This window comes from Podarcis bocagei, assembly GCF_964188305.1.
Source record: "Podarcis bocagei genome assembly, chromosome: 2".
NCBI classification, from domain to species: domain Eukaryota; kingdom Metazoa; phylum Chordata; class Lepidosauria; order Squamata; family Lacertidae; genus Podarcis; species Podarcis bocagei.
In genome coordinates this window covers 26581696-26609121 of record NC_138126.1, presented here as the reverse complement: position 1 = coordinate 26609121, position 27426 = coordinate 26581696, and the positions used below count along the sequence as shown (strand labels likewise).

Sequence of the window (27426 nt, the reverse complement as noted above, 5' to 3'; positions counted from 1 at the left end):
GACATTCCTGACCATTGACCATGCTGTCTGGGTCTGAGCGAAGCCAGAATCCACCAACATCCAGAGGCCGCCATGTTGGATATTCTCAGTATCATTGATAATGTGGCTAATTCCATAAATACAAAACAGAGTTTCTGACGTTGCACAAAACCCAGCACTTTTAAGGCCTCGCTGGTGTCCAGTAAAAGGTCTTAATTGGTTTTAACTGACTCTCACAGGAATCAACGAAACTTGCTCTAGCCGCTGTAGAGCATTGTCATGCTTATGCTTTGGTCTGATTGCAAATAAGTTTTGTAACCTATCCCAAGAATTTAGGACAGGTAACACTCCCGCAGCCATAAAAGATGACCTATGAATTTAAGCTGAGGAGGAGGATAATAGGAAAGGATATAAACCGACAGACATTTCATACGTCACTGGTCCAGAGATGCTGTTCTGTAGAATGGGAAATGCAGAAGTGGTCCACTCTTAACACTGTTCTTTCTGCCTTAATTCACAGCTTCATGCTCTTGCTGCAGGAATTAAAGTCATCGCTACAGACTACTGCTCGGCCGGAGTCGAGATTTGTCGGAAGGCCTGTGGGGGCCATGGCTACTCTCTTCTCAGCGGCCTGCCTTCTTTATTCACCAGGCAGGTGGCTGGTTGCACCTATGAGGGGGAAAACACTGTCCTCCTCCTGCAGACAGCCAGGTAACTGCACTGAAAATCTATCCAAATCTAACTTCCATCTTGCTTCCGAGGCCCTTGCCAAAGCCACTTTAGATATCAGAAGCTTTTCTACAATACGTTTCACGTTTTATTTTCATGATTAAAACCATTTATACAGGTGGGTCTGAACTCTGAATTAGATCTTAATTGTTTAATCTGATTATTTGTATTTTGTCTGTTACTTTGTAAGGTAAAGGTAAAGAGATCCCTGACCATTAGGTCCATTCGTGACCGATTCTGGGGTTGCGACGCTCATCTTGCTTTATTGGCCGATGGAGCCGGCATACAGCTTCTGGGTCATGTGGCCAGCATGACTAAGCCACTTCTGACTTCCGGGTTAGCGTGATCGGCAAATGGCGGATTCCCTCCGAGCTCCGGAGGGAATCGGCTCCGTGGAAGACAGGTCCTGCTGCGGCGGCGACGCGGAGACCCTCAGAAACCACAGGCGCGGAAGCCTGTGGACCTGGTGACTCGGCGGGCACCATTTGCGCCCTCCCCGACCCACGAAGAAGCCTTTTTAAAGGCTCCGGAGCGGGTGACGGAGAGCGGCGTGGTGCTGTGAGTGGATCGCTTCTTCTACGGAGTGAAGCCGCGAGCCATGGCCGGAGAGCGCTGACTTCTTCCTTGAATATTTGGGCTGCAAAAGTAACAACCCATGAGTAGTACGGAAATTGGACTTAAAATTCTTCTTTTAAAGGACTTCCGGGTTGGCGCCATCGCCGAATGGCGGACTCCCTCCGAGCTCCGGAGGGAGTCTGCTCGGCAGGGGCTGGGTCCTACCGCGCCGGCGACGCGGGGACCCTCAAAAACCACGGGCACGGAGCCCGTGGACATGGGGACTCGGCTGGTACCGTTAGCGCCCTCCCGACTCGTGAAGGAGCCTTTTTAAAGGCTACGGATCGGGTGCCAGGGAGCGGCGTGGTACTGTGAGTCTATCGCTTCCCCTGCCGAGCGCAGCCGCATGCCATTCGTCGGAGAGCGCTGGCTTCTTCCATTGGAAATTCGGACATTTAACAACAACCCGTGAGTAATTGGGTAACCGGGTATAAAAGGAGAAAAAAAGGATTTTTTTTCGGATTCGGCACGAGCGGGGGGGATCTAAAAAGGAAGTCAGTCCCCTCCCTGATTGTAAACATGCTAAAACAAGGACTGAGAAACCAAGATCGATTCAGAAGTTTATTGCTGACAAAAATATCAATTCCACGATGGGATACTACAAGAATTGTGCTGGAGGAGAAAAGTCGACGGCGAGAGGGAAAAGGCAAACCCCCCCCCCGGGAACCGGGGCGATTCGGAGAACCTGGCGGAGAGAGATGGAGAGTTTGACAGCTGTCAAAGTAGCTGTCAAATCTTGAGAATACAAAGAGGACTTTGTTACAAGTATTTTGCTGGTTAATTTTGTTACAATTGGACCTAAATATGGATACAAAATGTCGGGGGAAAAAAGAAACAACAACTTGACTTTTTGGATTAGAGGACACAAAGTTACTGCAACCCCCCTAGAGGGGCTTTGGGACATTACAAGTGGCGTATGTGGAAAACTACTCCGGGATGTGTACTGGTTTTAGCTCCTGGGAAAGTAGCAAAACTGAAATATTGTTTTGTCTACAGAGGTGACAACACAATAGAATCTTTCTATTGAAGCAAGGTAGGAACTGGACGTAAGTTTTTGTTCCTGAATAACAAACCTCTGTAGAGATACTAGATTTCGGAATAAGAATGGTTCTGCAGCTGAACAAGACAGAAACCTGAGAAAGTAAGAAACAAAAGAGCAAAGGACCAACTACGCCACGGAAAGAACAATGGGAGGAGCAACAATGACCAAGGGAAATTAAAGGCCTCTATTAGACTGGATTTTTGAAGTTAAACATTATCAAAACAAGCAAATTCAAAGAAAACCGGCAAGATGGATTGAGGAAAATTTGGCTGTGGACTTGAGACCTCCAGGCCGACAACATACAGACTGATGGACATGGGGAATCCAAACCGGGGAAGGGAGGGGGAATTCTAGAATCCAAAGGCTATGTAACCAACTTTTGGAATCTTCTTCTATCTTCTATCTTTTATCTTTCTATATAACTTTGGTATTTTGATTTAACATGTTTTGGAAAAAAAGGGGGAATTCGTGGAAGGAAACGGGGCAGATCTTGGGGGGAAAATCTTTGCTTTATTTTGTTAAAGATGAGGAGTGATGTTAGGATTGTAATTTAAATTGGCTAATAGGTACAACATATTAGGTTTAAATTAGGAATGAGAACTTGTGGAACCAACGTAGGGAAAGGGGAATACAGTCGGGAGGGGAAGGAGGGAGTCCCAGAAAGAAGGTTATGAAAATAAGGGTTTAAAATTGGTCTTTCTTTTTCTTTCTTTTCTTTATCTTTTCTATTTTTTCTATTCTGTTATTATTGGAAATTTTAATAAATATGATTATAAAAAAATAAAATAAAATTCTTCTTTTAAATTCGGCACGACCGGGGGATGCGTTAAAAGGAAGTCCGCCCCCCGTTTTGTAGACAATTCAAAGCAAGAATTGGATAACTAAGGTCGAGAGACCACTTCTCTCTTTGCGAGATAAAAGTTATTAATTCCACGATTTGGCACTATAAGTATTCTGCTGGAGGATAAGAACTGATTTTAAGGAGCTGAGGCGCAACCCCCCGGGATCCGGGAGTGATCCGGGAGAGAGCCTGCTGAGGAGGTTTATAGAGTTTGACAGCTGTCAAACGAGCTGTCAAAGTTACAAGAATTCGCCTTCTGTTATTTCTGCTGGTTATTTTTGATACATTTGGCTTGAAGCCATTGAAAATAAAGGAAAAATAAGAACAAAGTAACTAGATTGTTGGAGAAAGAATATTAAGTAACCAGAACCCCTCTAGAGGGGGTTCTGTGACATTACAATGGCTGCAGATGGAAAACTACAGGCTGAGCTGGAAAGAATGTTCTTTCTCGTGGGAAAATTACAAGATCAGAGTGTAGCTCTGGCTACAGATGTTTTGACTTTGAAATTGAAAGTAAATAATCTTGTTGACGGCGCCAAGGACTTGACCCAAGAAAATTCTGCAGTTGAACAAAAAGAGATATGTGCAGACTCAGAGGAGTGGGAAGGAGGAGCTGAAATGTTGCAGGTGAAAAAGGACAATCAGAGGCCTGTAAAAATGGATTACAAAAAAAACAAGAACTGGATGATGAAAATTTGGTTGGAACTTGAGAATGAAGATTGGAGGAATCTCCTCACGGGGAGATCGGAAGACCTATGGATTATAAATTCGACCAAGGTGAAAGTTGGAGCTTTTGGGACATTTGGACTTAAAAGGAATAAGAAACATGATTCGGGCTCCACTTTTGAATATGGAGGTCTGGTTGGAAGAAATGTAGACCCCATTGGGACAGAGCTTCTCCGAGATTCAATGTTTATTATAAAAGACTACCAACAAAACCGGCAGAGAGGGACTGAAAGAGACTTAAGGGCCTCGGACGTGAGGGATCCGGGCTGAGAGTTGACAGATTGATGTATAATTCTTGAGGATCGAAACCGGGAAAGGGGGGGGGGCGAGAGTTTCGGAATCCAAAGGGTGTAAAATTATATGTTGTTTTCTGTTTTTTTGTTTTGTAAATAATACAAAAATTGGGAAATTTGTGGAAGGGAAATGGGGTCGCCCTTAGAAAAGTATGTAAAGGATGTGTATTTTGGTTTAATTGAGGTTTATAAGTTAAATTTGGTTAACTAAGAAGAATTAAGTAAAATATTAATAAGGTAAAGGTGGGAGATAAGAACTTGCTGAACAAACTATTGGAGTTGGGATGCAGGAGGGGGAGGTGTGGGGAAGTCAGGGGAAGTGGTTAAGAAATTAGGGATTTGAAATTATATGTGTTTGTCTTTGTGTTTGTATGTTTGTGTGGTGTATTGTTTGTGTTTGTGTAAATTTTGAAAACCCAATAAAAATTTTATTAAAAAAAAAAGCATGACTAAGCCGCTTCTGGCGAACCAGAGCAGCGCACGGAAACGCTGTTTACCTTCCCACCGGAGCAGTACCTATTTATCTACTTGCACTTTGACGTGCTTTTGATCTGCTAGGTTGGCAGGAGCAGGGACAGAGCAACAGGAGCTCACCCCGTCGCGGGGATTCAAACCCCTAACCTTCTGATTGGAAAGTCCTAGGCTCTGTGGTTTAACCCACAGCGCCACCCGCATCCATCCCAATCTCCTTGTATTTGTATTGTTACTTTGCACTGTACCTTTAAACTCTACCACAGAGCACAGACATTTCATATGTCACTGGTCCATTTTCTGAAATTTGGAAAGTACAGTTCTCTACATGAGAACTGAAATACCTAAAAAAACCTACTTGAAACTAGGCAGCCAAAGTTGTTGTGCATGAAGCAACTTCATGCGGATTTATTTAAGGGAGTGCTTGACACTCCAAAATTCTGAAATGACGAGCTCCAAACTCAGCAACTGGGAAAAACTGACACGGATTGCATCCTTTTTTTAGGTGTTTACAGTTCTCATGTAGAGAACTGTGCATTCCAATTCAGGGCACATTCCAATTGCTCAGCGGTCAATGCTGTTGAAGCGTATTTTGCAGCCAACTTTCTGTGAGGGAAGAGAAAGTTGTCATTTTGGCCAGAACTAAAACCTCTCGCAGACTCAAGAAACAGGATTTCTTAATTTCAGAAAATGGAAGGATTACGTAATTTGGTTGTTGCTGTTGTGCCTGGGGACTAAGATAAGGATTAAGGAAAGATAGTGGTGTGTGAGATGTTATGGGCCGAAAATCAGGATATGCAGTGCTCAAGTGTGCAGGTGTAACTCTTCTATCTTCTGCAGACTCTGACTGGCAGAAGAATGAGTGGAAGAATGATTGACAGTGGAGGAATGGAGTCAAATGTTGGGTGGAGCTACGAGTGAGTGATAGGCAGATAACACCACTCTAGCATTATTTTTAATGAAAAGTGGGATTAGAAATCACTTAAGCAAATTGAGCGTTGATTGGAAAATGACAGTTGACTGACTGCAAGAGACAGAAAGAAATGGAGAATGAGATGAAAGAGACAGTCAGACAGAAAGCAAGCAACTGTAAAAGAGGATAGCTGTTTTTGAAATACCATTGAATCTTCTGTATGCAATAACTGCTTATTCTGGATGTTGTGTTCCTTAATCAATTGTCTGCTTAGCATTTAAACTGTGTTCTGGTCTGGGTGGATTCTAAGGTCCATACGTCTCATCCCACGTGGCTTGTGCAGATGTATTTGGGTAAGAATATAAAGGGAGAAGCCTGCTGGTGGCAGCAGGTATTTTGTGGGAAGTCTGTACTCAGTGGAGTCTTTGAGTGACTAATCTAATGGCCTCCTGGGGGTGGGCCTTTGTAGAAGACTCTGGAATAGTGATCCTGACAAATATATTTTTTTGTGTTTTCTCTGCCAACAAGTAGGGTTGCAAACCCAGCACACTTAAGAATGCAAGATAGAGTTGCTGAGGATTCTGCAGCAGAGTCAATATCCTGAGATACAGCCATGATGCATGTTCTTAAATGGGATGCGGGTGGCACTGGGTTAAACCACAGAGCCTAGGACTTGCTGATCAGAAGGTCGACGGTTCGAATCCCCGCAATGGGGTGAGCTCCTGTTGCTCGGTCCCTGCTCCTGCCAACCTAGTGGTTCAAAAGCACGCCAACGTGCAAGTAGATAAATAGGTACCACTCCGGCGGGAAGGTAAATGGTGTTTCCGTGCTCTGCTCTGGTTCGCCAGAAGCGGCTTAGTCATGCTGGCCACGTGACCCGGAAGCTGTACGCCAGCTCCCTCGGCCAATAAAGCGAGATGAGCGCCGCAACCCCAGAGCTGGACCTAATGGTCAGGGGTCCCTTTACCTTTACCTTTATGTTCTTAAATATCTTTCTCCCCCCGGCCTGCCTATTAACTATCCTGTTTTCCAGTTATTTGTATCATGAGTCGTACAGGAACGTTGCCTTATCTGTGGCCTTGCTTTTTAACCGCTGAAAAATAAGTGTTTGGAAACAAGTTGTGTAGTTCAGCAAATGCCTCTGGGATGAGGAGGTCACTCAGTTTTCATTTTCTTTGTCATTAGGTTTCTGATCAAGTGCCTTGGGATGGCACAAAGCGGCCAGCCTCTTCCTTCATCAGTTGCTTACCTGACTTCTGAAAGCTTTGGGAAATGCCAAGCCCAGGAAAAGAGAGACTTCCTCAATCCTGACGTTTACACTGAAGCTTACAGGCACAGAGCATTCAGGTTGGTACAGAGATGCTGGAACCCAACAGTTTTGCTAGGGTGGTTTTTTTTTTTTGGGGGGGGGGGTTCTTGCATGTCCCATCTTAAAGGCACAGGATGATAAACAACAGGAGATCAAATAAGGTGTAATCGTGATCAGGGAAGGCTGTGGGCCAAGTTGTATCAGTCTAACCTACCTCATGGGGTTGTTTTGTGATATTACAATTGCTCCCCGAAACTCCCTTGATGAAGGGCTGATTACATAAGCCCTATTTGAAGGCTGAAAGATACTGTTCCCCGCGACCCTGAAATTACTAGTTGAATGTGTTAACTGTTTTTAGAATGCTGTTTAAAATGTTTTATATCTGGGATTCTCGAACTGTAGTCTGTGCCCCACCAGTGAATTGCGAGTTTCTTTCAGGCAGTTTGGGTCATGGCTGCATTAAAAACATATTCTTTTTTTAATTGTATTTTTATTGCTTCTTTTGCTTCTTATGTTGTATTTTATCTTGTTACAATTTCAAATCTATGGGGTGCAAACGGGTAATGCAATAAAATGCAATTTAAGAGCAAGATGCAAATGTTCTGAACGCAGGATAAATTCATCATATAACAGGGGACTTATTTGTACTGTATTTTTCGCTCTATAAGACGCACCAGACCATAAGACGCACCTCGTTTTTGGAGGAGGAAAACAAGAAAAAAAATATTCTGAATCCCTGTGCAGCAATCCCTCTTGCTGTTCTGGCTTCAGCGATAGCTGCGCAGCCTGCATTCGCTCCATAAGACGCACACACATTTCCCCTTACTTTTTAGGAGGGGAAAAAGTGCGTCTTATAGAGCAAAAAATCTAGAAGCAGGGTAAGAGCTACTGTGGAGAGAGGCTGGTACATGTGCATATTGCCCAAGCTATACATTCATCAAAACAAGGTGGTAGAGTTCTTTGGTGGTAGTAGTAGGGATTGCCATCACTTTAGGCCACATGACTTTTTTGGGGGGAAAGCTCCAACATTTTTTTCTAAGAGCTGTTTTAATTTGCATGGAGTTGTTTTTGTGTTTTACATCATGGACCATTCAAAACTGGTGAAGAGGCTTCCGGAGGCGGCGCGAAATAAGTAATGGCGGTCCTCTTTGCGCTGCGAAGAGGGGCTCCGCAGAAAAGGGTCGTTCGCTGCGGCAAAGCGACGACCCATTAAGATAAACCACGAGCAGAACGAGCTCGTGGCCGTGGGATCCGGCGGGCACCTAGAGCGACCCCCAAAACGAAGAAGGGTCCCCGTAAGGGGGTCCGGAAGCGCGGAGGGGAAGCGGTGCTGTGGATTCATCGCTCTTTCTGCGGGAGTGAAGCCGCGCGGCTGTTGCTGATGAGCGCCGACCTTTCTTCCTTAAGAATTGGATTCTAAATCATCTACTCGTGAGTAGGAAGAGTATTAATTTCGGGACTACAAAGTAAAAATTTGGCTGAAAGCAGGAGACGAGAAAAAGGAAGTCCGTCTCCCGGTAGTGCTTAGAGATCAAAGGCAAAGGAACTGACAAGCTGGAAGCAGTGAAAAGGGATTTAAAGACGGGAAGCTTCATGCGTCTGGCGGAGTTGGTAACTGAAGGGAAAGGCAAGCTTTTATTTTTCTATCTGTTACTGTGTTGATTTTACTTGAGGATCCTCTCCCTTACTGGACTTTTAAAACTTTAAAAACCCCAGTCCCGGGCTTGCAGGGGGTAAAAAGCTTCTTTGTGGATACAAATACAAAGTTGAAACGGATACATAGAGGCATCATTGGTGGATACAATTAAATAACTGTATCTTGCATCTTCAGATAAACTATTGGGACAATATTGAAAGGGCTTTGCCAGTGGAAAAAAAGTTTTCTTTGAGGACTATTGTTAATTTACTTAACTGCAGGAACTTTAATGGCGACTGAACCTTCTTCCTTCTTTCCTGAACTGTAACAACACTCCCTCTAGTGGAGTTTGGGATTTACAAATTCCTGAGAACCAACTTTGTTTTGACTCTCTGTGGCTTGGTTATCTACTTTGAGGCCTGTCTTTCTCATGGAACATTTGACAGTTTGACCTTGAATCCAAAGGCAGGTGTGGGATGAGTGGTCCACCGAAGACAAGAGCTGCGTCGAAAGCAGGAAAAGGCCAATTAGTACAAACAACTCTGATTTCCCAGGCTCGCAGATCTTCAGTCCCTGCTGTTTTACAGGGAGCTGTATCCTCAGCAACAGCTCCATCTAAGGAAGCCGAACAGCCAACAACTGAGGATATGGCAGCAGGGGGATCTGGATCTCTTTTAGAGGAAATGCTACAACAATTTGCAATTTTGAACAAAAAGGTTGACGACCAAACTGCTAAAATTGACCTAGCTACATCCTCAATTACTAAACTTTCTGAACAGGTGGCTAAGCACTCACAAGATATTGGGAGTTTAAAGGACGCTACATCTGAAAATCGGAAATTGGCCGAGGCTGCGAATGAAAAAGCAGGCCAAGCAATTCAGAAAGCGGATGAATTGAAAGGAGAAGTAAGGCCGCTTTACAAACACGTCAGCGACCAGCAGGCCTACCTGTCTATGGTGGAACTGAGAAACAGGGAAAATAATTTGAGATTACGCTCTATCCCAGAGATTGAGAAAGAGGACTTGACTGGCTTTTTGACAGCAGAATTTTCTAAATTCTGGGGTATAGAAGAAGATACAGACTTTAAAATAACAACTGCATTCAGACTGGGAAGGGTTGCCAGGAAGGACAGGCCTAGAGACTGTTTGATCATTTTAAGGACCAAGCAAGAGAGAGACAAACTACTTGACCTACATTTTAATAAAGCACTTGAGATCCAGGACAGAAGAGCTCAAATTTACAAGGATATTCCTAAACAACTACTGGATCTCAGATCAAACTACACTGACCTAGCTGGGCTTTTGAGAAGCAACGGAATACCCTACAGGTGGGAGTTTCCACAAGGCCTATCATTCAACTACACAGGAAAGAAGATTAAAATCAAAACGAAAGAGGACAGCCAGAAGTTTCTGCACGACCACGGAGAAGACCTGCAGAAGGGAATAGCAGGTCCTTGGCCTCCACCTGAGTCTGGGAAAGTGCCAGCACCCTCGGATTTAGACAAGAAAGAAGACACCCCATAAAGAGCAACAACAGATCAATACAGGATGTCTCTACAGCTGTATAGTTGGAACATTAATGGCGCGAATTCCCCGGAGAAACGCAAAAGGATTTTTCATATTTTGAAGAAGGAACATTTGGATATAATCTGTCTCCAAGAAACCCACGTGACCAGGCTTCACAGGAAAGTGTTAATAAACAAAAGACTAGGCCAAGAATTTATCTCATCAGACAGAGTTAAAAAGAGAGGAGTGGTGATCTATGCAAAAGAGAATTTATCACCAAAATTTTTGTTTAAAGATGAACAAGGAAGAATCCTGGCAATTGAAATACAAATCCAAGGAGAAAAAGTTTTGATATTAGGAATTTACGCACCAAATGAGGGGAAATCGGAATTCTACAAGAAGCTTCATGAGACATTACTGGATTATCTGGACTATTCTAACATCATTATGATGGGAGACATGAATGGGGTGGTCTCTACCTATATGGACAAGTCACAGAACCAGAACCTGACCAAAGATGGAAGACTACCAAAGACTTTTTTCGAACTAACTGACAATATGGATTTGATTGATCTATGGAGGACGAGAAACCCCCTAGGTAAAGAAGGAACTTTCTTTTCTGAGGCCCATCTGTCATGGACAAGAATCGACCAAATCTGGACAACTAGAGGTCTGGCACCTAAGACCACAAGAGTAGAAATCTGCCCAAAGACATGCTCCGACCATAACGCTATGAAAATAGAAATGAGATTTACTACTGCCGATTCCTTCAGATGGAAAATGAATGACAACCTGCTAAGAGATCAAGAGATTGTAAAGAAGGCCCAAAAAACTTTAAAGGACTACTTTGAAATTAACCTCAACACCTCGGTGGAAAAAAGAATAATCTGGGACGCAAGTAAAGCTGTTATGAGAGGGTTTCTGATACAACAAAATACGATCAAGAAAAAACTTTGGAATGGGAAAAAGGATAAGATATTAGAGAAGATAACAGCCGGAGAGAAAAAATTAAGACTAAATCCAAAATCAAAAGAGACTTTAAGAGAAATTAAATTTCACCAGTCACAATATATGAAACTGATCAACCAAGAAGTGGAATGGAAAATTAAACAAATGAACCAAAGATCTTTTGAATCTGCGAATAAATGTGGGAAGCTGTTAGCTTGGCAGTTGAAAAAGAGACAAAAATTAAACTATGTTACCAATCTAGAAGTGGAAGGAAAAAATATTCAGAAACCAGGAGAAATTAGAAAGTGCTTCCAGAAATATTTCAAAAAACTGTACACCCAAGGGCCTGAGGAAGTGGCTGAGATAGAACAATTTCTGAAAGATAATGGCCTACCAGAATTATCTCAAGAGAAGAGATCAATCTTGAATTGTAAAATAACACAACAGGAAATTGAGGTTGCCATACAGAACATGCAGTTAGGCAAATCCCCAGGCCCTGATGGACTTACCTCCAAGTACTACAGGATGTTAAAGGACTACTTGACACAACCATTAGTGGAGGTTTGCAACCAGATTATGGGGGGAGGGAGGGCACCAGATACGTGGAAAGAAGCATTCATCACTCTGATACCTAAAGTGGAAACTGAAAAGACTCAACTTAAGAATTACCGTCCCATCTCACTCCTGAACGTGGATTACAAAATATTTGCAGACATTTTGGCAAATAGATTTAAAAGGGTCTTAAATGAAGTAATTCATAAGGACCAAGCAGGCTTTCTCCCTGGTAGACATTTGTTTGATAACACCAGGAACATTATTGATATTCTGGAACTTTTACAAACAAACATTAACACTAAAGCAGTGTTAATTTTTATTGATGCGGAGAAAGCCTTTGACAATATTTCTTGGAAATTTATGAAGAGAAACTTGGAAGGGATGGGAGTGGGAAGGGGGTTTGAGAACGGAATAGAAGCAATCTATTCCGAACAAAAAGCTAAGTTGATAGTGAACAATGTGGTGACAGAAGAACTTCAGATTGAAAAAGGAACACGCCAGGGGTGCCCCCTGTCCCCTTTATTGTTTATTTCAGTCCTGGAGGTTTTGCTGAACATGATAAGGAAGGATCGGCAGGTACAAGGAATACGGGTCGGAGTGAAACAATATAAACTGAAAGCATTTGCAGATGACTTGGTCTTAACATTACAGGAGCCAGAATCTAGTACAAAAAGAGTTTTAGAACTGATACAGAAATTTGGTCGGGTGGCGGGTTTCAAGTTGAACAAACAAAAAACTAAGGTGTTAGGGAAAAATTTGACAGCTACTGAAACAGAAGAGTTTCAGAAGGAAACAGAACTAAACATTGTTAAAAAAGTGAAATACCTGGGGGTTAATCTCTCTTCCAAGAACTTGAACCTATTTAAAGATAATTACGAGAAATGCTGGTTAGAAGTTAAAAAAGATTTAGAAATTTGGTCAAGACTGAAGTTATCCTTGTTAGGCCGAATTGCAGCTATAAAAATGAACGTTTTGCCAAAGATGTTGTTTTTGTTTCAGGCCTTACAGATTGTGGACAGAGTGGAATGTTTTGGAAAGTGGCAGAAGGATATCTCTAAATTTGTCTGGCAGGGCAAAAAGCCCCGAATAAAGTTTAAAATACTAACTGATGCAAAGGAGAGAGGGGGATTTGCCCTGCCGGACTTAAGGATATATTACGAAGCTGCAGCCTTCTGCTGGTTGAGAGATTGGATTTTGTTGGAAAACACTGATGTCCTGGATCTGGAAGGCTTTAATAACTCGTTAGGTTGGCATGCGTATTTGTGGTATGACAAGGCAAAAACACATGGAATGTTTAAAAACCATATTGTCAGGAGAGCAATATTTATGGTCTGGAAAAAATACAAAGACTTATTAGAAAGCAAAACTCCGAGGTGGGTATCACCAATAGAGGCCAAGGCTCGGAAAAAACCCAATATGGAGGCCGGATGGCCGAAATATTGGGAAATAATAGAGAACATTGGAGACAATTGGAGGTTGCAGAGCTTTGAAAGGTTAAAGGGTAAGGTGCAAGATTGGTTTCACTATGCCCAAATTAATGAGGTTTTTAAGCTAGATAAAAAAACAGGATTCCAGGTGGAAAAATCGAAACTTGAGACAGAATTGTTAGAACCAAAGACCAAGCTATTATCGAGAATGTATAACTTGCTGCTTAAATGGAACACACAGGACGAGACAGTTAAATCAGCCATGATAAAATGGGCTCAGGACATTGGTTATAACATCATGTCTGAGGACTGGGAAAGGTTATGGACCACCGGTATGAAGTTTACGGCATGTAATGCCTTGAAAGAAAACATTATGAAAATGGTATACAGGTGGTACATGACCCCAGTCAAGCTTGCTAAGATTTACCATTTGTCCGATAATAAATGCTGGAAATGTAAGGAGGCTGAAGGGACATTCTTTCACCTCTGGTGGACCTGCCCAAGAGTGAAGGCCTTCTGGGAAATGATATATAACGAGTTAAAAAAGGTGTTTAAATACACCTTCCCTAAGAAACCGGAGGCATTCCTCCTGGGCATTGTCGGCCAGAAGGTGTCAAAGAAGGATAGAACTCTTTTCATGTACGCTACTACTGCAGCAAGGATTCTTATCGCTAAGCATTGGAAGACTCAAGACTTGCCCACACTGGAGGACTGGCAGACGCAACTGATGAACTACATGGAACTAGCCGAGATGACTGCAAGGATCCGAGATCTGGGAGAAGAAGCTATGGAGGAGGACTGGAAAAAATTTAAGGACTATTTGCAAAAGTATTATAAGTTATATGAACTTTAAGACGCCGTATGATTTGGAATGTTAGCCCCAGCAACAAAAGTGGTTTATATAAGAAATTGGATAATTTTTATGAAAGAATTAAGGTTTAAATGGGTAAAAATGACAATATGCTATATTTTAAGAGTAAATGGAAAACAAGAGATTTAAACTTAAACTGCAATTGAAAGTAAAAAAGAAACACATGAAACAAGGTTATAATTTGCTGATAAATTTTATTGTTAAGAATGCATTATGCGGGAGATGTGGGGAAGTCCGATAGAATTCTGAAATAAGTTGATGAAATGGTTGAGATTCTCTGTCTTTTTCTTTCTTTTTACTGTTTATGTTCTTTCTTTTCTATCTGTAATTTGGAAAAAACGCAATAAAAATTATTATAAAAAAAAAAAAAAACTGGTGAAGACACCTGCATGATACAGCCCAGATTTCTGTCACCTTCATTCTCCCCCATGTGCAGACCAGACCTTTGTTTCTGCCATTTAGGTGCATTTTTTTTAAATAGCCATAAATATTTGCAAAATTGTGACAGTTTTTTGGGTGTCTATAATAGCTACTGAAGGAGCGTCTCCACCCCCATCATTCAGCCCGGACACTAAGGTCCAGCTCCGAGGGCCTTTTGGCGGTTCCCTCCCTGCGAGAAGTGAGGTTACAGGGAACCAGGCAGAAGGCCTTCTCGGTGGTGGCACCTGCCCTGTGAAATGCCCTCCCATCAGATTTCAAGGAAATAAACAACTATCTGACTTTTAGAAGACATCTGAAGGAAGCCCTGTTTAGGGAAGTTTTTAATGTGTGATGTTTTGTTGTGTTTTTAATATTCTGTTGGGAGCCGCCCAGAGTGGCTGGGGAAACCCAGCCAGATGGGTGGGGTATAAATAATAAATTACTATTATTATTTTAATCTTTCCCTACAGAGTTGCAAGAAACGTAGCTGTCAAACTCCAGGGTTTGGTTCAGCAGGGAATGGCACAGCACGACGCTTGGAACAGGTGCTCTGTCCAACTTACCCAGGCTGCCATGGTTGGTAAAAACTTTGTAGCTTCACCCACTACTGGCTCTTCTGCCAGGAATCCTGTCTCGTAAACTGCACTTGAAAAACTAAGCCAATCATCATCAGTACAGTGGTACCTCAGGTTAAGTACTTAATTCGATCCGGAGGTCCGTACTTAACCTGAAACTGTTCTTAACCTGAAGCACCACTTTAACTAATGGGGCCTCCTGTTGCTGCCTCGCCGCCAGAGCATGATTTCTTTTCTCATCCTGAAGCAAAGTTCTTAACCTGAAGCACTATTTCTGGGTTAGCGGAGTCTGTAACCTGAAGCATATGTAACCTGAAGCGTATGTAACCTGAGGTACCACTGTACTGATGTGTTGTGTTGCATCCAGATCCCATTTTTTAAAAGCCCTGTTTTGTATAAGAACATGATACTGATGTTTCTAGATCTAAGAAGCACCTTGTTAAAGGAGGAGTGGCTAACCTTTGACCCTCAAGATCTTGCTGGACTTCATCTCCCATAATCCCTGGCAACTGATCATTCTGGCCGGGACTGATAGGAGTTAGAATCCAGCAAATTCTGGGGGAGTCTTTTCGTAAACCGCTTTGAGGGTTTTTTATTTTTTAACAATCCAGTAGTCTATACATTTTATGAAACGGATAAATAAAAATAACCTTGCCTGGAGATGCCAAGGATTGAAGCTGGGGCCCTCAGGTGATCTTCCCCTGAGCTACAACTTTCCCTAAATGGGTGTGTGTGATGATGAACAGTAGAAACAACTGACGAGAGATCATTTTGTCTCACTGTAAATCGTTTCGGGACTTTCTGCTGTGGGGAGCGACGCATAAATTCAGTCCACCTAACCCAGCTCAGGATTTCTTTTAAGAGTTGTGGAAGCAAGACCCCATAATAGACAGAGTAGTGGAGTGGAGGTTTTGGGAAAGGAGTGAGGAACGGATTTGCAGGTTTATGCCTTTGCTGTGGAAACACAGGCATGCCAGACACAGCCCCCAGTCATGTGGGAGCACACTAGAGAGAATCAGCTCCCACTCAGCTGGGGGCTGAGTCTGAAAGGCACTGCGGTCACCTTGATATTGGGGTCATATCCGCACCAGGCATTTAAAGCCCTCTTCCCACAAACAAACCTGGGATCTGTCGTATGCTGAGAGTTGTTAGGAGACCTCTCACAGAACCATGTTCAAATCCCCACGATGGGGTGAGCTCCCATTGCTCTGTCCCAGCTCCTGCCAACCTAGCAGTTTGAAAGCACACCAGTGCAAGTAGATAAATAGGTGCCGCTCTGGCGGGAAGGTAAATGGCATTTCCATGCGTTCTGGCTTCCGTCACGGAGTCCCGTTGTGCCAGAAGCAGTTCAGTCATGCTGGCCACATGACCCGGAAACCTGTCTGTGGACAAACACCGGCTCCATCGGCCTGAAAGCAAGATGAGCGCCTCACCCCATAGTCGCCTTTGACTGGACTTAACCATCCAGGGATCCTTAACCTTTTTTACCTTTATAACGGTGCTGTGACCTCTAACAATTAGGCTGGAGACAATTCCTGGCAGCTGTGACCTTGAAATGAGAAACCACATAGCCCAGGAATGGAACCCGGTTCCACAATGCCAACACTTCCCCCCCAAGGCGAGTTATCGCGCAGAGGTGAATGGTGCTTGCTTCTAGCTGTTTTTACTTTGCCAGGCTCACAGCCAATACATCGTGGTGGAAAAATTTGCCAAAGCGCTGGAGACGTTTGGAAAAGAGGCTGCCATCCAGAGGGTCCTTAAGCATCTCTGCGACCTCTATGCCCTGCATGGGATCTTTTCTGACTTGGGAGACTTTGTGCAGGATGGCTACCTTTCTACAAAGCAATCTGACATGGTGACCGAATCGTACCTGGATCTCCTGGCTGTCATTCGGTGAGGTTATCCTCTTTTTCTGCTAAGGGCTTAATGCCATTGGTTCCATGTTTGGAACATACATTGTGTTGTAACAGTCATTAAACAATACTGTATATGAAACTAGCAAGCTGCCCATCGTTAGGATGGGTGAAGAAGGAGACTCACAGAACTACAATTCCCAGAGTTCCTGGGAAGAGGGATGGAATGCTTAACCATTCTGAGAATTTCAGCTCCGTGAAGGGAATAGGGGTCTTCCTAACATCTGTCAGCATCCTTAATAAACTACACTTCCCAGGATTCTTTGAGGCTCAAGTGGTTTAGGATTGCTTTAAATGTATGTGCCCTTTGTCAATTTGGTATGCTTGAATGGCATTGAAGCTACAAAGCCATAATACACCCGTCAAATAGAAAATGTCTCTTTGACCTTTTGGTCAGTTTCCTACTCCGATGACGTCTCTTGTGGCTTATTGAGATCTTGTCTGTTTTTAATAAAAACAATCAGATAAAGATATTGCAATAAGCGTTGGCGTTCCTGCTGGTTCTGAAATTTTGAAAAGCGCAGAAGTCGCGACCTCTCCGTTTCCCAACGGAAGCGGATGCCTTAGCACCGTCGGGTGGTTTTGATTCAAAATCAGCTACGTGGGCTTTTTAAAGAAGTCAGAAATATTTAAAGACTTTTATCAAATCGCTTCCAATAAGGAGGGTGACTATGATGTCATGACTTCACCACGAAGCGTAAAAGCATTAAAAGATAAAGCTATCGTTTGCATGCCATTAACGGATTATATTCGGGATTTACCTTGGTGGATTGAAATTAAAGAGACACAATCTGTAACCGATAGATGGTAAAGTAAATTGTTCTGCTGGCTTCCCTGTGAAACTTACATTTTCTTATTATTTTCAGTTATCCCATGTGTATCCCCTTTCATTTGTCTGGGATCACAATATATCTACCCAGCATAGAATAACACTACAGGGTTTATTCTGGGTTATAAAACCCAAAGCAACGGGTGCCCCTGGATATCAAAATAGTATCTTCCATACCTAGCTCTAAGAACAGATTTATTTGTGCAGTCAATAGACAAATTGATTATCTAGCAATGGAGGTAGATATAGCCAAAAGATGTAAATAAGAAGGCAGTAAGGACAGTCTCCTGTCAGACCACCCAACCTACCAGATATTTTGGCCTACAATTACTGTACTTTTCCATGTATAAGACTAGGGTTTTTTACTTTAAAATTATGTGGAAAACTGTGGGTTGTCTTATACAAGGGGCAATCTCCCCCCCCTATTTTCTTAAATTGGAGTCCCTAAAAATAGGGGGTGTCTTATACATGGAGGCGTCTTATACATGGAAAAATACGGTAGTTCATTTATGAGAGGGGTAGGAAACTTATAGCCATCCTGCTGTGGCTGAATCACAGTTCCTATTATCCCAAACCATTGGCCCTCCTAGCTGGAGCTGATAGGAACTGGGAGCCCAACAACACCTGGCAGGCCACAGACCTGTGCTCCCTGATTGACAATGCCATTTGATCTAGACTACCGCAATGCGCTTTACATGGAACAGCCCTTGAAGGCTGTTTGAAAACTTCACTCAGGTAGCCAGCACAGGGCCACCCGGATTTTACAGACTACAAGCTTACCTTTGTGCTAAATGACTATGGGAACAAAAGAGAAAGCACCTCGCTCCAGTTTTGGCTGACTTGCACTGACGGCCAATTTGCCTGCAGTCCAGTTCAGGATCTTGGCACTTCCTTCGAAGCTGTAAATGTTCTAGGTCCTGCTTTAAAAAGAGGGCTCCTTCTGTCTTTGTCTTCATTAGCCAAATTATCAGTGTTGCAGCCCTAGAATCATAGAATCATAGAATCATAGAATCATAGAGTTGGAAGAGACCACAAGGGCCATCGAGTCCAACCCCCTGCCAAGCAATATCCTACTACAGCCCTGCTCGTGCTGTAGTAGGATATTGCTAGAATCCTAGAACTGTGGAGTTGGAAGGGACGTCAAGGGACATCGTCCAAGCCCTTGAAATGCAGGAATCTCAGCTAGATCATGCATGACAGATGGCCATCCAACCTCTGGTTAAAAACCTCCAAGGAAGGAGAGTCCACCACCTCCTGAGGGAAACTGTTCCACTGTTGAACAGCTCTTACTGTCAGAAAGTTCTTCGTGATGTTTAGACGGTACCTCCTTCCTTGTAACTTGAATCCTTTGGTTGAGGTTCTCCAGAGAGGAGAAAACAAGCTTGCTCCATCTTCCATGTGACAGCCCTTTAGATATTTGTAGATGGCCACCGTATCCCATTCTGCCAGGACACTGAGGTCCAGCGCTGAGGGCCTTCTGGCGGTTCCCTCGCTGCGAGAAGCCAAGTTACAGGGAACCAGGCAGAGGGCCTTTTCAGTAGTGGCGCCCACCCTGTGGAACGCCCTCCCACCAGATGTCAAAGAGAACAACAACTACCAGACTTTTAGAAGACATCTGAAGCCAGCACTGTTTAGGGAAGCTTTTAATGTTTGGTGGACTATTGTATTTTAATATTCTGTTGGAAGCCGCCCAGAGTGGCTGGGGAAACCCAGCCAGATGGGTGGGGTATAAATAATAAATTATTATTATTATTATTATATTATTATTATTATTATTATTATTATTATTATTATTATTATTATTATTATTATTATTATCCCCTCTCAGTCTCCTCTTTTCCAGGCTAAATATGCCCAGCTCCTTCAACCGTTTCTCATTGATCAATTTGGTCACCCTGCTCTACACACAATGCAGCATTTCAATATCCTCCTTAAATTGTGGTGCCCAGAACTGGACAGAGTTAATGTTTATGCTGCAGAAGGAACAAAAAAAACTTTCTGGCACTTCTAGGGTACAGAGCAAGTGTTAGGGGTTTTATTTGGTTTTTATGGAGTAGAAATTGTGACTCGTATATTGGGGCTCATTAAGATTCCTTTGCTCTTTTTCAGGAAAGATGCTGTGCCCTTAGTGGATGCATTTGATTTCTCAGACGCAAATTTAAATTCAGCCCTTGGCTGCTACGATGGTCAAGCCTATCAGAGGCTTTACGAGTGGGCCAAGAAGTCACCAACCAACCATCAGGTGAGAACAGCGCAGGCCAAAGTCAACAAGCAGCCAGACAACTTAAAGGAGAGGCCTATCAGTGCTTCCCTGTTTAACGTGAATTAATTGTCATGCTGCACTAAAGGTAAAGGGACCCCTGACCATTAGGTCCAGTCGTGGACAACTCTGGGGTTGCGGCGCTCATCCCGCTTTATTGGCCGAGGGAGCTGGCGTACAGCTTCCGGGTCATGTGGCCAGCATGACTGAGCTGCTTCTGGCGAACCAGAGCAGCACATGGAAACGCTGTTTGCCTTCCCGCCGGAGCGGCACCTACCGTATTTTTCGCTCTATAAGACGCACCAGACCACAAGACGCACCTAGTTTTTGGAGGAGGAAAACAAGAAAAAAAATATTCTGAATATCCCTCTTGCTGTTCTGGCTTCTGGGATAGCTGCGCAGCCTGCATTCGCTCCATAAGACGCACACACATTTCCCCTTACTTTTTAGGAGGGAAAAAGTGAGTCTTATAGAGCAAAAAATACGGTATTTATCAACTTGCACTTTGACGTGCTTTCTAACTGCTAGGTTGGCAGGAGCAGGGACTGAGCAACGGGAGCTCACCCCGTCGCGGGGATTCGAACTGCCGACCTTCTGATCGGCAAGTCCTAGGCTCTGTGGTTTAACCCACAGTGCCACCCACGTCCCCTGTCATGCTGCACTAGAGCAGGGCAAAGCCTGCTTTCCATACTGAGCCGAAATAAAATTTAATTATGGGAAGCACATTTGTGTTTAATCTATGCAGACTGAGCACAAATTAAACATTTGCGTTCAATTTGCATAACTTAATGCATATTAGCATTCCACAATGCATAGTTTGGATTCGCACGGTGCAGACTTCTGGACTGTTGTGACAGATTTAGCCCAAAATACAAGCAGCCCTGAGCATCGTAAACAGTAGATGGAACAGGGCAGGGAAGTGTTAACTGGAGCCAAAAAGTGCAGGGGGGAAAGTGAGTTTGGGGTGGTTCGGGGCAAGCTTTATTTTTAGGGGAGGGCTGACTGGAGCTTTGGAGAAGGCGGGGGAAATAAGGAGAGTTGAGGGGTGATATGGCATTAGCCACAAAAAAAGAACAGTGAGTGAAAAGAACACAGATCATCTAACACAGAGAAAGATGGAGAAACAGGAAGAGAGTCAAGGCACATTTATAAAAAGAGTTGTGTGCGCTCCACAATGCTGTGCAGAAAGGTGAGGGGGCACACCAAATTTGCTATGGGGCACATTTATTTTTAGGAAAGGCAATTTTCTACCTCTGGCGACTGCAGCGAGAAGCATGAAAGTACATTGTCAGCATCTAACAATCTTCAGCGCCGCAGTGGGAGCTTAATAGGACTCCCAGCAGCCAACAGGGTGAGCTGTTCCTTGGATTTCTCCCCAAGCAGCAAAACCAGAATCACAGGGAAGCCAAAGAGGGGCACAGCTCTTGACTGAAATCAGAGGGAGAAATGGGGCAGCAGTTGTGGGTTTCCTGAAACCATGATTCAAGAACTTGAGGATACATTCTGCAAAATAGGGAAATCATCTGCACGATTTGCTTAACTGTGCACTTAATAGAATCCAGGTTTTATTGCTGCAGAGTTTGGGCACAGGTATTAGTAATGTCGGTAAAATGCAGGCATGTTTCTCTCTTGCATATCTGCAAGGGAGAATGAGACAGCTCAGTGCAGAGCCCTGCTTATTTGCAAGGCTCAGGAGCCTGACCCCGATGCAGTTGAAAGCTGTGTTCCTCCTGAGGGCCTTAGGAGGACACAGGTGACATGCTCCTAGTGGCAGAAAGAGGGGATAGAGCTGGAAGAGGCATCAGTAGTCTAAAAGAGCACCGTTTGAGAGCTTCAGTGTGGTGTAGTGGTTCGAGTGCTAGACTAGGACCTGGGAGACCAGGGTTCAAATCCCCACTCAGCCACGAAGCTCACTGGGTGACCTTGGGAGTCAGTCACCGCCTCTCAGCCTAACCTACCTCACAGGGGTGTTGTGGGGGATTAGATGAGATGGGGCAGAACCACGTATGCCACCTTCAGCTCCTTAAGAGAAAAGCAGCAAATAAGTAATAGGCAATTGCTTTGCTAGCAGGTACAGGAAGGGCTGGTCTTGGTAAAATAATGCTCAGCACTTTGTTGTTATTTAGTTGTTTAGTCGTGTCCCACTCTTCATGACCCCATGGACCAGAGCACGCCAGGCACTCCTGTCTTCCACTGCCTCCTGCAGTTTGGTCAAACTCATGCTGGTAGCTTTGAGAACACTGTCTAACCATCTCATCCTCTGTCGTCCCCTTCTCCTTGTACCCTCCATCTTTCCCAACCTCAGGGTCTTTTCCAGGGAGTCTTCTCTTCTCATGAGGTAGCCAAAGTCTTGGAGCCTCAGCTTCATGATCTGTCCTTCCAGTGAACACTCAGGGCTGATTTCCTTCAGAATGGAGAGGTTTGATCTTCTTGCAGTCCATGGGACTCTCAAGAGTCTCCTCCAGCACCATAGTTCAAAAGCGTCAATTCTTCGGCGATCAGCCTTCTTCATGGTCCAGCTCTCACTTCCATACATCACTACTGGGAAAACCATAGCTTTAACTATACGGACCTTTGTTGGCAAGGTCTCTGCTTTTTAAGATGCTGTCTAGGTTTGTCATCACTTTTCTCCCAAGAAGCAGGCATCTTTTAATTTCGTGACTGCTGTCACCACCTGCAGTGATCATGGAACCCAAGAAAGTAAAATCTCTCACTGCCTCCATTTCTTCACCTTCTAATTGCCAGGAGGTGATGGGACCAGTGGCCATGATCTAGGCTTTTTTGATGTTGAGCTTCAGAGCAGATTTTGCGCTCTCCTCTTTCACCTTCATTAAGAGGTTCTTTAATTCCTCCTCAGCACTTATTTGCAAGGCTTTATCAGGTGATGTATGTGGCCTGCATCTCAGCCACTGCAGGAACACACTGCACATAAGCATGTCTTCCTACAGCGCCTTTTCCAAACATGAACTTCATACTGGTTCCATTGCTGAACTCTGCAGCTGGGCAAGAGCCCATAAGCCCTGCCTTTACCCTGTTCGGTCTTGACGCTAAAGAAGGAAGCACAGGGTTAGACAGGAAATTGACTCCTCCACAATGGCTTCTGTTTTCTGCCCTGAGTAGCTGACTGTCTATGCGATTGACACTCACTTTCTGTCTCCCCAACAGGACAACCGGATTTTTGAGACGTATTTGAAGCCGCTTTTCCGGAACGCCCTGTCCAAGCTGTGAAAGGAGGAAATGAAGCAGAGAGGCAGCTCTCCTCCCTCCCCCCCCGCCCTGCTGCTCTCAAAGGAACACCAACATTTATTGATTAATGTAAACCCATAAAATGTAATGGCCGACTGCCTTTTGAGTCTTGTCCATCAAAACATTCTCTTGAGTTTTCCTGGCAAGCGGAAGGCAGCCAGCGAATCTGAACAATTTGCTTTGACGGTGGGGAGATGCCTTTTAACTTCACCAAATAAGCCAAGTTTTATTTTATTTCGCTGTGCACAGCAGCCCTTGCTGACAAGGTATGTGTCAGCCCAGTCCACCGGAATTACTGCCATGAGATCAGTCCACCAGCCGTTTTAGGGCTGGGATTGGGGAACCTGTGGCCCTCCAGATATGGCTGAATTACAGCTCCCATCATCCTTGACCATTGGTCATGCTGACCAGAACTAGGAGGAGCGTCACAATTCCCTCCCTTGCTTTAGGATCCAGACCAGGACCAAGGGGGTAACAGTTATACAGAACCCCCTAGAGAGCCAGTGTGGTGTAGTGGTTAAGAGCAGTGGACTCGTAATCTGGTGAACCGGGTTCGCGTCTCCGCTCCTCCACATGCAGCTGCTGGGTGACCTTGGGCTAGTCACACTTCTCTGAAGTCTCCCAGCCCCACTCACCTCACAGAGTGTTTGTTGTGGGGGAGGAAGGGACAGGAGATTGTTAGCCGCTTTGAGACTCCTTCGGGTAGTGATAAAACGGGATATCAAATCCAAACTCTTCTTCTTCCCTATAGCAACTTTATTGATGGCAGAATTCCGGTGACGGCAGAAGGCATTGCTGTGGCTCTTCTCAGGGCCTGGCCACACCCACCAATTGATGTCATATGACCTCAGGTAAAGCCTCGGCTGCAAAGGAGCAATTGGGAGCATTAGACTGGGGCTCCCAGTTGTTCCTTTTGCAAGCAGGGTTTGCAATGTAAATCTGGAGCGGAACGCAAGCTGCACCATTTCAGCCAGGTCAGATCCACTTGATGTCATCCGATTTCCAGGTGACTGGCAGCGGGGCATGCTTGCCCACCTAGGACTGGCCGCAACTTGAGCCAACCAAAAATGATTCCGCCCCCTTTTCTTACACACACGTTTCCTGCGTGGAAATTCGCCCGCACTAATGTAAGAAGAGGCATGGAATGGTCCATAATGACGATTCTTGTTTTTAATACTTTCAGGGAGACGTACCTATTCTCCAAGTGCCTAACCAGTAAAGAAAGAAACTCGGCAAGATGCCTTTAAGAACCACCAGACCCTTAGGATGTAATTGTAGGTCTCTCAAACCCACCTCGCAACCTCTAATTTAAAATCTCGCTGCGGTGACAGAGCTTGCACTAAATTAAAGATCCTGCACAGGAAAGACAGGGGTATAGATGTTTTAAATTAATTTCACACAGGCACCAGGCAGGCAGAAGCACACAAGCTGAAATTAAGCTAATGATCAAGTTCCATTTAATCAGCTTGCAAGTGTGCAATTTAGGAAGAGCACTTTTAAGCAAATAAATTGCAATTCAGATGCTTCGAAGTGGGGAAGGGATGCAAGTTCGTTCCCTGCCTATAAAAGGAACAATGGCCTCATCCACGGACACCTCTGCTAACCTACCACAGTGAATTGTTGAGGATAAAATGTGAGGAAAGCTATGTATGCCATGTGAAGCTCCTTGGAGGACGCAGGGGATACATATGTATCTCGCCCCCTTTTTTTAGTGATAGACTACTACAATGCACCCCATGTGGGGCTTACCTTGAAGACTGTGCAAAAGCTGACGCAGCTGCTGCTGCCAGGTAAACACATGGGGCAGCAAGAGGGGCTCGTGTGTCACCAATCCTTAAAGCGCTGCACGGTCTGCCTATGAGCTAACTGTGCCCGATTCAAGGGATCAGTACAAAACCCCAAGTGGCTTGATACTCAAGTACTTAAACCAAGTGCCTTCCTCAGTTTCTGTCAGTTCGGGCTTTGAGATGGCGAAGCTGTGCTTGTAGTCCCTTGGAGAGACATGGGTCGTGGGGCCATGATGCAAAGCAGAGACTTCTCGGTGGTGTCTCCCTGGTTGTGGAATTCCATCCTGGTGGAAAGCTGGCTCCCCCCCCCACACACACACACTGTTATCATTCTTGAAAACTTGGAACATACTTTAGTACAGAGCTGGACTGGAGTTCAGCAGTCTAGGTATCGCCGTCTGTTGAATTGTATTTCATTGCTGATAAGGGTTTTATGGTTTTATGCATATTTTATTTTTATGATTATTGTGCAGCACTTTGAGCTTCTACAAGAGGGGGGAAGGCTGAGGAACAAAGAGCAATAAATAATGATCTTGTGAATAAATTAAAGGAGCGCTGTAAAGGAATGGGGAAATCCTCTGCTGGCGTTTAAAGTTTAAGAGCAAGAGGCTGCATGTGCGACTGTGGTTGGAACGTGAAAACTAGGACTGAGGAGTCTTGGATTCAAATCTACACTCAGCCATGAAGCTCATTTGGTGGTCCTTGAGCTGTCACCTTCCCTCATCCTAAACTGCCTCATTTGTTGTTGTTAGGATAAAGTGCAAAGGGGGTGGAGGCAAAGAACCATGGAGTCCGGGAGGAAAGGCACAGAATAAAAAGGTAATACCCTCAAGCTGAGGTGAAGATGGAGGAGGGATCGTAACAGCTTGACAAAGGCCACCTAATGAGTTTGTAATCAAGCTACAAGTAGAATAGAGGATTTGTTTCCTCACACTTAAGTCACTTTGCTGTATCTGTAGCTCATTAATGCACTACGTCAATGTAGTTCCATGGCGTCATTGAGATGAGTACAGTGGTGCCTCGCAAGACGAAAAGAATCCGTTCCGCGAGTCTCTTTGTCTTGTGGTTTTTTCATCTTGCGAAGCAAGCCCATTAGCGGCTTAGCGCTATTAGCAGGCTTAGCAGATCAGCTGTTAAGCGGCTTAGCGGATCAGCTGATAAGCGGCTTAGCAGCTTGGGAAAAGGGGGGGGGAGGAAAAAAAACCCCGCAGGAACTCGCAAGACATTTTCGTCTTGCAAAGCAAGCCCATAGGAAATTCGTTTTCCAAAGCACCTCCAAAACGGAAAACCCTTTCGTCTAGCGGGTTTTCCGTCTTGCGAGGCATTTGTCTTGCGGGGCACCACTGTACTTTAAACAAAAAGAAAGTGTCATTTGCAAGTGAAGCTGTTGCCCTTGTATAGTTTCCTTCGGAATCCAAGAGGTGATGGGTCTATCTTCCCCACACAATGTTGTTCTATTTTTAAATGGTGCCGCTTATTTTTTTTTTAAGATTCTGCTATTCATACGTTGAACAATTCTAGCCATTGCAAATAAAAACATGTAATGCCACGTTGTCTTATTGAAATGATTGGTGTTGTTGGTTTGTCAATGGAGACATATATGAGGAGAGAACAGCTTTTGGGGAGGGGTGCAGGATTATTGGTGCTGGAACCCTCCAAATCTACTGCTAACCCAGACTGAAATACTGGAAAGGGTTTGAGTAAAGAATTAAGCGAACCTTGGATGAAGCTAGCAGGGCCTCTGCTTGATGTTCAGAAATGTTTTTAGTCTTGAGTTAAATTTTGCAGGCCTCCGTTGTCTTCAAATTCCACATTCCCCCTTCTTGCATTCTGTCTTCTGGGATTATTTTATTTGGGAGAGTTTGGTAAAACGGCCGGCTAATACAGGTCCACTGAAGCAGCCTCTTACTTATTGAAGTCGTCTCACAAAATTAATGAGCCTATTTGTAGTAACCAGGCAGCTGTTGCAAAGCAGAGGGACAAGCAAGCTATTTCGCTTTAGTAGTGAAATACAGTGGTACCTCGGGTTACATACACTTCAGGTTACATACGCTTCAGGTTACAGACTCCCCTAACCCAGAAATAGTACCTCGGGTTAAGAAATTTACCTCAGGATGAGAACAGAAATTGTGCTCCAGCAGCGCGGCAGCAGCGGGAGGCCCCATTAGCTAAAGTGGTGCTTCGGGTTAAGAACAGTTTCAGGTTAAAAACAGACCTCTGGAACGAATTAAGTACGTAACCAGAGGTACCACTGTACATTAACAACCCTCTGCCGCTATTCCAGCGACTCCTGGTACCAAGCTGGTGCCAAATGTATTGCTCTGCTTTCCTTTGGACCACATCAGTGAGGACGAGAGTGTGGTCTTGTTGTCTGGGCAGCCCAAGACCTCCCTACAACTGCCCATTATCATTTATCACACACACACCCTTCACTCTAAGGCTGCAGGATGGGTTACAACACTTGAACACAATATTGAAAACAGCTGAGAACATAGCCAATTTTTAAAAACCTCTTTTAAAAACCCGAAGTTTTTAG

The 27426-nt window shown here is 44.2% G+C and overlaps 1 protein-coding gene across 3 annotated transcripts in view; it reads left to right on the top strand.

Moving 5' to 3' along the window:
- Window positions 1-23203, top strand: part of ACOX2 (acyl-CoA oxidase 2) — a 36649-nt gene extending 13446 nt beyond the window's left edge. For all 3 annotated transcript variants that reach the window (XM_081184135.1, XM_081184134.1, XM_081184133.1), the window contains 6 exons: window positions 500-690; window positions 6795-6956; window positions 14751-14856; window positions 16531-16748; window positions 19707-19839; window positions 23023-23203. In XM_081184135.1, the coding sequence (XP_081040261.1) occupies window positions 500-690; window positions 6795-6956; window positions 14751-14856; window positions 16531-16748; window positions 19707-19839; window positions 23023-23085 (873 nt within the window). In that variant the 3' untranslated portion in view covers window positions 23086-23203. The remainder of the gene's footprint in view (window positions 1-499; window positions 691-6794; window positions 6957-14750; window positions 14857-16530; window positions 16749-19706; window positions 19840-23022) is intronic.
- The last annotated feature ends 4223 nt before the right edge of the window (window positions 23204-27426 follow it).